General features: G+C 36.7%; 1 protein-coding gene across 2 annotated transcripts in view; it reads right to left on the bottom strand.

Annotated features, from left to right (window-relative positions):
* The window catches only part of IQUB (IQ motif and ubiquitin domain containing), a 69936-nt gene that overhangs the window by 47875 nt on the left and 9774 nt on the right, over nucleotides 1-12287 (bottom strand). For both annotated transcript variants that reach the window (XM_032761605.2, XM_058426292.1), the window contains exons 2-3: nucleotides 8670-9070; nucleotides 6626-6760 (exon numbers count right to left, since the gene is read on the bottom strand). In XM_032761605.2, coding sequence (XP_032617496.1) covers nucleotides 6626-6760; nucleotides 8670-9066 — 532 coding nt within the window. In that variant the 5' untranslated portion in view covers nucleotides 9067-9070. The remainder of the gene's footprint in view (nucleotides 1-6625; nucleotides 6761-8669; nucleotides 9071-12287) is intronic.

The following is a 12287-nucleotide window of genomic DNA, read 5'->3' on the forward strand; positions in this document are numbered from 1 at the left end:
CTAAAAATTGAAATAAAATTTTTAAAAGTTTTATGACAAAGAAATGGCTATTCATTGATTTTATTCTTTGTTTTTAATTGACAAATAAAAATTGTATATATTGTGTACAACATGTTTTGAACTATGTATACATAGTGATGTAGCTTAATACAGCTATTAACATGTCCATTACCTCATATACTTATAATTTTGTGGTAAGAACACTTAATATCTATTTTCTTAGCAATTTTCAAATATGTAATATATTATTATTAACTATAGTCACCATTTCTAGAAATGGCTAATTACACATTCTCATTTTAAGGAGATGGAAAATATCAAAGGTGAACTTTGAAACTTTGAACACATATCATTTAATTATTAAATACAGTATTAATATATTTACTCATAGGAACACATATCATTTAATTACTAAATATAGTATTAATAGTTTCTACCTCTTGCTCTGATGTTAGTAGAAAAAATTCCATAATAGGAAGAGTTTTAGTGGCATTCTTGAGCAGGAATTCGGCATTATAAATAACACTACATTACTCTCAGTTCATCAGGAATATAAATACATAATAACCATGAAACTCCGTAAACATTTAAAAAATAAAGACATTCTATGGTATGAGCAGAATAATATGCTAAACATTCATTCTATTAAAAAAACGCAATATGTTAACTGTAAGTATAGGACATACCCATATCAAGAGGAAGGATAATTATTTTAATACCCATCCTACCCCCCATATTAGTTCTTTCTCACGTTGTTATAAAAAACTACCTGAGACTGCATAATTTATAAAGGAAAGGCATTTAGGCCACGCATGGTGGTTCATGCTTGTAATACCAGCACTTTGGGAGGCCGAAGTGGGCAGATCACTATGGCCAGGAGTTCATGACCAGCCTGTCCAACATGGGAAAACCCAGTCTCTACTAAAAATACAAAACTGAGCCAGGCCGTAGTGGCATACACCTGTAATCCCAGCTACTTGGGAGGCTAAGGCAAGAGAATTACTCAAACCCGAGAGGAAGAGGTTGCAGTGAGCCAAGATCGCACCCTGAACTCAAGCCTGAGCGACAGAGCAAAACTCTGTCTCGAAAAAAATAATAAAAGAGGTTTAATTGGCTCACCATTCCACAGGCTGTATGGAAGCATGGCTGGGGAGGCCTCAGGAAAATGTGGCAGAAGGTGAAGAGGAAGAAGGCACATCTTACGTGAACAGACGAGGAGAAAGAGGGAAGGAGGAGGTGCTACACACTTTTAAACAATCAGATATCATGAGAACTCACTCACTACCAAGAAGACAGCAAGGGGGAAATCCACCCCCACGATCCATTTGCCTCCCACCAGACCTCTCCTCCAACACTGACGATTACAATTTGACAAGAGATTTGGGAGAGGACACGAATCCAAACCATATCATTCTGCCCCTGGCTCCTCTCAAATCTCATGTCCTCACATTGCAAAATACAATCATCCCTTCATAACAGTCCCCCAAGTATTAACTCATTTCAGCATTAACTCAAAAGTCCACAGACCAAACTCTTATCTGAGACAAGGCAAGTCTCTTCCACCTATGAGCCTATAAAATCAAAAACAAGTTAGTTACTTTCAAGATACAATGGAGATATAGGCATTGGGTAAATATACCCATTCCAAAATGGAGAAATCAGCCAAAACAAAGGGGCTACACGTCCCACGCAAGGCCAAAACCCAGCAGGGCAGTTATTGAATCTTAAAACTTTAAATAATCTCCTTTGATTCCATGTTTCACATACAGGCCACACTGATGCAAGGGGTGGGCTCCCAAGGCTTTGGAAAGCTCTGCCCCTGTGGCTCCGCAGGGCTCAGCTCACATGGCTGCTCTCAAGAGCTGGCACTGAGTGCCTGCAGCTTTGCCAGGTGCACAGTACAAGCTGCTAATGGATCTACCATTCTGGAGTCTGGAAGACTCCACAGGAACAGCTCCACTAGGCAGTGCCACAGTGGGCACTCTGTGTGGGGGCTCCAATTGCATATTTACCCTCCATACCATCCTAGCAGAGGTTCTCCATGAGGGCTCTGCTCCTGCAGCCAATTTCTGCCTGGACATCCAGGCATTTCCATATATCCTCTGAAATCTAGGCAGAGGCTCCCAAGCCTCAATTCTTGCCCTCTGTGCACCCATACGCTTTATACGACATGGAAGCCACCAAGGCTTATGGCTTCCACCCTCTGGAGCAATGGCCTGAGACATATCTGGAGCCCTTTTAGCCAGAGCAGGAGCTGGAGCAGCTGGGACGCTGGCAGAAGTGTCCCAAACAGCCCTGGGCCTAGCCCACAAAACCACTTTTCCCTCCTAGGCCTCCAGGCCTGTGACAAGAGGGGCTGCCATGAAGGTCTCTGAAATGGCTTTGAGGCATTTTCCCCATTATCTTGGCCATTAACATTTGGTTTCTTTTTATTATATAAATTTTGCAGCCTGCTTTAATTCCTCCCTTGAAATAGGGTTTTTCTTTTCTACCAAATGGTCAGGCTACACATTTTCTAAACTTTTATGCTCTGCTTCCTTTTTATATATAAGTTCCAGTTTCAGATCATCTCCTTGCTCACACATATCACCATATACTCTTAGAACCAGCTAGGCCACATCTTAAACACTTTGCTGTTTAGAAATTTCTTCCACCAGATACCCTAAATCACCACTTTCAAGTTCAAAGTTCCACAGATCCCTAGAGCAAGAACACAATGCTGCCAGTGTCTTTGCTAAAGCATAGCACGTGTGACCTTTACTCCAGTTCCCAATGAGTTCCTCATTTCCATCTGAGACTACCTCAGCCTTGACTCCACTGTCCATATCACTATCAGCATTTTGGTCACAACAATTTAACAAGTCTCTAGGAAGTTCCAAACTTTCCCCCATCTTCCTGTCTTCTTCAAAGGCCTCCAAACACCTGTCCATTACCCAGTTCCAAAGCTGCTTACATATTTTCAGATAACTTTGCAGCAATGCCAAACTTCTTGGTACCAACTTTCTGTATTAGTCCGTTCTCACATTGCTATAAAGAACTACTTAAGACTGGGTACTTTTTAAAGAAAAGAGATTTAATTGGCTCACAGTTCCATGGGCTGTACAGGAAGCATGGTTGGGGAGGCCTCAGGAAACTTACAATCGTGGCAAAAGGTGAAGAAGGAGGCACGTTTTATATGGCTGGAGCAGGGGGATGAGAGCAAAGGGGGAGGTGCTGAACACTTTTAAACAACCAGATCTCATGATAACTCACTATCACAAGAACAACAAGGGGGAAATCTGCCCCCATGATCCAATCACCTCCCACAAGGCCCCTCCTCCAACACTGGGGAATACAATTCAACATGAGATTTGGGTGGGTACACAAATCCAAACCATATCACCCCCAGTACAGAGAAGCATATATGCAGAATCCCTTACTTTCTCTCTTTTCATAATCAGAAACTCATATAAATTAATTCATGCTACCATAGAGGTAGGCTGCAGTTTTGTGCTAGAAAAAGTATACAATGCTTAATTTTTATGATGCCATTGTTTTAACTTCTACTCACTCCTCCCCCATCTGCCCAGCCACTGGTGTATTCAGCAAATTGACTAATTTTCTTTCTCTATTTTAAGGCATACAAAAATGTAACTATGTAACTGGCTGCTGTTTTGTGTCATGGAAACTTTATTGATGGAATCTATATTAATCTTCCAATTTATGGCCCTTCTAAATTACAGTTAGGAATGTGAACACTGCAAAAGGTTTACTTATTCTTGGAAATCCATCAGACACCACTACATTCTCCAACTTACAATGATAATGGTTCAGCTTACAATTTTCTGACTTTATCATGATGCAAAAGCCACACACATTTAGTAGAAACCATACTTCGAGCACCCAATCATTCTGTTTTTCACTTTCAGTGCAGTATGCAATAAATTACATGAGATATTCAACACTTATAAAAGAGTCCTTGTAGTAAATGATTTTGCCCAACTGTAAGCTAATGTAACTATTCTGAGCACATTTAAGGTAGGCTACGCTAAGCTATGAAGTTTGGTAGGTTAGGCTTACTAAATGCATTTTTGACATATGATGTTTTAAATTTATGACAGGTTTACTGGGACATAACCCAATCATAAATTGAGGAGCATCCATAGTCTATTTTGGCTATGTTCAAGAAAGCACATTCTAAGATCTTTGAGTTTCTACTTCACACCCTAAATTCTTCAGTTAAAAAATTAACATGAGGGCCAGGTGTGGTGGCTCACACCTGTAATCCCAGCACCTTGCAAGGCGGGTGGATCACAAGGTCAGGAGTTTGAGACCAGCCTGGCCAATATGGTGAAACCCTGTCTCTACTAAAAATGTAAAAATTAGCTGGGTGTGGTGGCACATGCCTGTAGTCCCAGCTGCTTGGGAGGCTAAGGCAGGAGAATCACTTGAACCTGGGAAGCGGAGGTTGCAGTGAGCGAGATCGTGACACTGACTCTAGCCTGGACAACAGAGTGAGACTCCATCTCAAAAAAAAAAAAAAAAAAAAAAATTAACATGAACGTCATATGGACTTTATGATAGGTTGGATAATTGCCCCAAGTATGTCTACATCCTAATCTCCCGGACCTATGAATATTACCTTATACGGCAAAAGTGGCTTTGCGGATTTGATTGAGAATTTTGAGTTGGAAAGATTTTCCTGGATTATCTGGTTGGGCTGTAAATGTAATCACAAGTCCCCTTATTATAGGAAGGAAGGGGAAGATTTGATGACAGAGGAGAAGGCCATATGACAGAAGCAGAGAGACTTGAAGATGCTACAGTTCTGGCTTTTAAAATGGAGGAAGGGGCTAATAAGCCAAGAAATACAAGGAATGCAACTCTAAAAGCTGGAAGGGCAAGGAATCAGATTCTCTTCTGGAGCCTCCAGAGGGACAGCAGCCCTGTAGACACCTTGACTTTATCTCAATGAAATTAATTTTGGATTTTTTGCCTCCAGAACTATAAGCGAAATATATGTGCTGCTTTAAGCCACTAAGTTTGTGACTGTTAGAACAGCCATAGGAAACCACTACAGGGCCCCCAAAGCCCCCTTTATTTCTCTACTTATTTCTGTAATGGGCTTAATCCCACCAAACTGGAGCTCAAGTTCCAGTACTAGCAGAAAGCACTTTAGAGGATGCCTGGCAAAGTGTCAAGCTGTTTTGTAATTGCTGCTGGCATAAGCCTGCTACCCAGTGGTGATGCCTGGTACTTAAAGAAGAGGTCATGAGGTATAAAGAACAGAGAAATCCTTAAGTACCACTAGCTGGTTACTACAATCTCAAAGTGCTCTCTCATCCAATTTTGAACTTCACCTTATAGTTAATGTGCAGCAGTTTCAAATTCCCTCTGGAGTCATACCTACATTTAAGTTCAGACTCTGCCACTTACAAGTTTCGTGACTTTGCACAAGTTTCTTGAGTTTCGGGTTTCTTCTCCCAAAAAAAGAGTTACTAGTAATTCCTACATCAAAAGGCTGCTGTGTGGATTAAATTATAACGTAGGCAAAACATTTTTTGGAAGTACTAGCACACAGTATATGGTCAATAAATTAATCACCAACACCAACAATACGGTCATAATCATTATTACTAATAATTATTTAAATTTTAGCTTTTGTATAGCAAATCAAGTTTTAACAATCACTTATCTGAACACATGAACATCTTACTGTTGGAGTACATTTACTATAATAGATTTTTTTAAATAATTTGGAAATTAAATTATTTTTCTCTGGAAACTTTTTGTGGCATCATTATAAGTCAATATCAAAACTGTTTAAAATATTAGGATCTGTTCAGACATATTCTATAAAAACATATATTTAGGTATGTTAGTCTGATAAACTGTAACAGTTAATAAAGACTATGTCCTCTCATGACACAAGATTAATATAACTTCAGTGGGCTGTTCAATATCATCCACAAAATATAAATATATCTATCATCATGGAAATGTGAATTGACCTTAATGTACAGAATACTCATAAATCATATTCAGTCCTCTTCCTCTTCTACACGTTCTCTTTCATCATCCATTTTTTCAATCTCATCTCCTCCCGCTACCCATATATAATCTACTTCCAGCCACTCAACACTTCTTACCACTTTCCGAAACTTCTACATTTTCTCACCTCTTTGTGACTTGGCACAATTATTATCATTTTTATTAAATGAAACTTTCTAGAATCTACCAAGTTCCTTCCCCTGTTCCCACAGCTTTTTGTGCATATTTCCATGGATGCGTTTACACATTACATGGTAGCTACTGCATGCATCTTCTTCCTTACTAATCTGTAAACAATTTCAGAACAGGAATCTTATTTCACATTTCTCTGTATCTTCATTTCTTAGCAAAGTATCTAGAACAAACTGTGCCCTTACTAAATATGTATTGAATGAGTGAATGCATAACCACAATATAATGTTAAATTATATCTAGAACAAAGTGTGCCCTTACTAAATATGTATTGAATAAGTGAATGCATAACCACAATGTTAAATTAGTATCAAGATATTTAGTTTTTAAAATCAAAGATCTTGATTGTTTACATGTTAAAACTAGAAAAGTCTTGATATGTTTTATTAGCCTCCAAACTTACCTGAGTATCTTATCTGCAGTACAGAATGTGGGATACCTAATAAGTGTGAAAAATGGTCCTTGAGATATTTAAGAATGGTATCAACCTTAAAAGGTATTACAATTTCCTGGCCCACTGGAATAAGTACAACTTTTACTGTAAATTAAAAGAGAAAAGAAAGAATTATAGTCAAATATAGCAAAGGTCAGCAAACTACAGTCCACAAACAGATACAGAATTATGTGCTAATTTTTAATTACACAGAATACAAGTTGTTCTTGCTAGTGTTTCCCTGCTGTGCCCCAATGATAACAGTTACTTTTAATTTTCTATAAGGAGAAGTAGCCAATATTTAGCTGCTTTGAAAATCAACCCATAATCTCAAAAATTAGCTCTAATGTTCAATACCTGGTATGTCTTGTTCAGATATAAGCCTAGGAAACATCTCAGGAAATCAGGCATTTTTGCATAGTGAATTTAGGAAAGACAGACCTGAGATAGAGTGTCTCAGAAGTTAGAAATGCACTATAACTACTTTTCACAAAGAGGGACATAATATGGCTCAATCCCCTCTAGAAAAGAGAGAATCAAGATACTTACATATTAAAAGTTTTTTTAAATGTTATGATAAAATGATTATCTGTTCACGAATATAGGAGGGAAATACGGTATATAAAAAGTAATTAACATGGGTAAACTGTTTTACATCTACAGACTTCAAATTTTAATGGAGAAGACGTAAGAAGATGGAGTATAGAATAAAGACTGTAGATCAAAAAAGTTTTGTATATTTCTAGATTCCTGAAATTACAGTTTTCATAAAGCTAAAAATAAGACATTTATCAATAACATGACAAAATTTAAGTAGGCACCGGTAATGCAAAGGTTCTTTGAGCTTGTTAAAACTTGTTTTCACGGTTCTCTAACAACAAAGAGAATACTTTCTCAGATGGCAAATATAAGAAGGTTATTTTAATTAATAAATTTTAAAACTTTCATAGTAGTGACTTCTTAAGCTTTGGGAAGGGGAAATGTGTCATGGGATTTGTGAAGTTCAGGAGGTACAGGACCAAGACAACATTTTTTTAAAAATCACCATGTGTTTAAGTTATAATATCAGGGAATGATAGAAATACCCAAAAATGAAACCCAAATTTACATTAAATACTAAAACTGAGAGATACCTGCTTCAATCAGGTATAATTGGGCTTACGTAGTTTTCTCTCCTTCTCTCTTTTCATTCTTTACTTATATGGACACATCACACAAGGGTAAACTACCCCACTAGATTCAAAAGCCACATTTTACCAGCCAAACTAAGCTGCTGTTATTATTGTTGTTAAATCATGGCTCATGTTCTCCACTCTGTAGGCAGAAACTCTCTCAAAACTCATTCACAAGACAGAAAAGGAGCAGTCAGTTAACCATGCAAGTAGAATGGTTCTCTGTGTAACCACCTTATTGCTGGTGCCATCTGCTGTTAATAAGAATGTAATAATAACTACTGTATGCTATCAACATTACTTTATGTCTTTAAAATTAACCTACAATGAAAAACAATAATTTTTCTGAAGGAAAATATAAGTTAACACTAAACAGACTATAGAAATACATAAAAGCAACATGATATGTAGAATAAGCGAGCACTGGATACGAAACTAGAAAAATCTATTGTCAAGTTCCCATCCACCTCTTGCTATTTAGGTACAACAATTAATTCCAAATTGGCATGTAAAATAATTCCCATTTTAGTCAACAATTTCTCCATCATTTTCCAAGGTGGTAAACATTTTTAAAACCTACTTTCTTTGAAAAAATATATAAATATCAATTTTTAAATTTAATGATGCTCATTCACTGATGAAAAATAGATACTGCAGAATAGAGAAGCTTTCACAAATAGTTAAGAGATTCAAGCTATGTATCTCTGGAAGTTTGGTGTATAAGGGAAAGGGAAAGGAATATCAAATATAAAACAAATCTTTAAGCAAAAATAAGCCAACAAGAAAACTCATTCATTCTTCAAAATGAGAAAATGAAATAGCCTATCTTCCTTAGGTAGTACCTGTTGCTAGAGAATCTTCCACTGATTCTTGCAAAGACTCCTTTATAGACTTTATTTTATCCAGAAATGCCAAACTATCATCATTTGGCCTCTGCATTGCATATTGCTTTTCACGATGTTGTGGAGTATATGAAACTTGTCTTGGTGATATAACCTCTTCCATGAGTTGTTCATTGTCTGGTTCCAGGCTTGAAAAGCTTTGGTCACTTTGCTCCTCAACATGTATTGCACGGCTCTCACTGAATTGTTCTATTCCAGATTCATGCTCTTCAGTTTGATCTGACTCTTGAGGCTCTTCTGAGGGAACTGGAATAGTGACAATATCAAAAGCATTATCACTTTCTTCTGTTGAATTGGCTATATTCTGAGCTTCATACTTCTCCTGCTGATTAGACATTTTCCTGAATTAAGAAAAATAAACACATTTACTACATAGATGAAGTTTCTACATCAAAAATCAAATTCATTACTAGTATAGAGTAACATTCATAATACGAAACTAAAATGTTGCTCAATTTAAAAAAATGTTTATCTTAGTAATAGCATCAGGGTGAAAAAAAGAACCTCAAAACAATAAATTTGACAATACTCTGCAAAGAATATATGGAAAAACATTTTTAAATATCTTGTCATTTCTTATTTCTTCCTTATTTTAGTCCCTTTTTTTTGAAACTTCCTTATTTAATGAAGAATGCCTCGTGAAAAGACTTTTTGAATTTCTTTTTTCTGAATACGAAACTGACAGATGGATGCTTCTAGCATTACAAATGATTAGAAGCTCCAAGGAACCAGCCAGCTCTATAGCAAGTGTACCCTGAAGAGAATACACTTTTTCTAGTAGCTCTGCTCTTACAAATTGTAGCAGAGGTCTGCAATGACCTCTGCTCCCCCCAAATAAACCTATTACAACAAATATAAGTTGAGCTTGGAGCTGACTAGACCCACAGCTATAGCAACCAAGAGCTTGGGTCTGGAAGACAAGATGACAGCATCTAAAAGCTTGGGCCGGGATAGTCCAGGGCATGCCAGAGCCGGGCTGCAGATGCAGGAGCTAAATCAGAGAAACGAATGTCCAATATAGCAGGGAGCCCACCTACAGAAGTCAGGTAGGGAAAATAGGGAAGGTAGCCCCAAGACCAGATTTCTATGGCAAAGGCAAGGGGAATATGAAACCTTGAAACAGTAGTGAGGTGGAAAAGCTCTCTCTGGGGCTTCTACTTTGAGCACAAATCTTTATGAAGAAAGTAAATTCACCCATAGCCAGTGGAATTCTCTGGCTACTAAATTATAAATTTTTAAATATGGAAATATCTGCAATAAAAATATACAATTGTTTATCTCAGTGAATAAGCTATACAAGATTAGAGAGAGAAGAGAGAATTAGTAAACTGGAAGATAAATAAAATGATTTTATATAGAATGATGCAAACAGATAAGATACAAAAAATATGAGACTAAAAGCCATGGAAAAGAAAGCCTAGCATGTTTTTGCTAAGCATATATTTTGTTGTGAGCTAAGAATGATTCTGTATTGTGAAACCAAAAAACAACAAAGAAGATGCACTGGAGACTATGTGTGGTCTTTGCAGTCTAAAAAAAACCTGTGAAGTCCTTTTCATAAAATGTTTGCCAGCTTCTGAACTAACATATGTCAAAATGGAGTCCCAGAAGGAAAAATAGAAAGATAGAGGAGAAAAAATATGTTTATGTATTATTTATTCTTTTTGAGACAGAGTATTGCTCTGTCACCCAGGCTGGAGTGCAGTGGTCCAATCTCAGGTCACTGCAACCTCCGCCTCCCAGTTTCAAGTGATTCTCCTACCTTAGCCTCCTGAGTAACTGGGACTACAGGCATGTGCTACCACACCCAGCTTATTTTTGTATTTTTAGTAGAGATGGGGTTTTGCCATGTTGGCCAGGCTGGTCTCGAACTCCTGGCCTCAAATGATTCATCTGTCTCGGCCTCCCAAAGTGCTGGGATTACAGGCATGAGCCATGATGCCCAGCCAGGAAAAATATTTTAAAAGGTAATAGCTGAGAACTTTTCAAAACTGATAAAAGAATATGGATCCTCAGATCCAGGAAGCATAACAAATATATACCAAACAGGTTAAATAAAAATAATTAAGTCATATACATTGTAATGAAATTACAGAATATCAAAGACAAAGAGAAGATCCTGAAAGTACAATGATAAAGAATATAACATCTACTGTTTTGAATCATATTAATTTGCTGATATAAATACAAAGAAAAGTAAAATCACCGCAGACTTATCAGAAAAATAGGAGCCAATGCAACAATAGGCTAACTGAAAGAAGATAACTATCAACCTAGAATTGTGCACCCAGAAAAATTACCTCTCAAGAAAGAAAACAGAAGCATTTACAAGTTAGTTACTAAGTTACCACCAAGATATTTGCTCTAAAGGAACTTCTGAAGAATATACTCAAAGGAGGAAAATAATTTCAAGGGATGTCTGAAGTGCAACTCAGAAAGGTAAATGTGAAAAATCATAAACATATGAGTAAATCCAAACAAATACTGTTAATACAAAATGATAGTAAACTGAAATATTAGACAATAATATATAATTGAGTAGGGAAAAAACCAGACCAAACTCTCTCAAATGCTTATACTGTTTATAATTTGTTTATTTGTATAGACTTAGGGAGTACAAGTACAGTGCAGTTTTGTTATATTAATATATTGTGTAGTGGTGAAGTCTGGGCTTTTACTGTGGCCATCACCCTAATAGTATACATAGTACCCACTGAGTAATTTCTCATCCCTCACACCCTTCCCCTGCTCCCTTTCTTTCAAGTCTCCAATGTCTATTATTCCACTCTCTATGTTCAGGTGTAGATGTTATTTCACTCACACTTATAAGTGAGAACATGTGGTATTTGACTTTCTGTTTCTGAGTTATTTCACTTAAAATAATGGCCTCCCATTCCAAGGGGGATATATTCTTAACCTTAGACTTCGTTACATAAATATGCATAGTTAAATCTCACTACAAGCAATAAAAAACAGAAACATAGTTTTTAAATTTCAAAACAATCAAGAGGGAAAGAAGTGGAATGAGAAAAACCTGAACAAAACTCAATTTTAAAAAAGGTCAAGAAACTTCTTCAGGCTCTCACCACAAAAAACAAAACAAACAAACAAACAAACCAAAAACAAAAAACACACTCACAGAAACACGATTTTGATTATTTTCTCCTGTAACAGAGCTTAATGGCCTAATTAGAAAGAGGATATCATAACAAAGCCCTACCTCCTAGCAACATATTCATCCGCCCTCTTTGAAGAGTCTGAGGTAATGCTTTTGTTTCTATCTGAGGGGTCATCCTCACCCCAAACTGGCCAAGATAGTATCTTCTAAAAACAGCAATAACAACAAAATCAAGAATTTCTGCTCTTCAGAAAACACAACTGGGAGAATAAAAAGACAAATCATAGACTAGAAGATACTTTTCACAAAATGCATATCTGATAAAGGACTTATATCCAGACTATATAGAGAATAATAAGAAAAAATAATATTTAAAAAAGGTAAAATATTTAAACAGACACTTCACCAAAGAATACATATAGAAGGCAATTAAGCAGGGC

Source organism: Hylobates moloch, unplaced genomic scaffold (assembly GCF_009828535.3).
Source record: "Hylobates moloch isolate HMO894 unplaced genomic scaffold, HMol_V3 SCAFFOLD_1, whole genome shotgun sequence".
NCBI classification, from domain to species: domain Eukaryota; kingdom Metazoa; phylum Chordata; class Mammalia; order Primates; family Hylobatidae; genus Hylobates; species Hylobates moloch.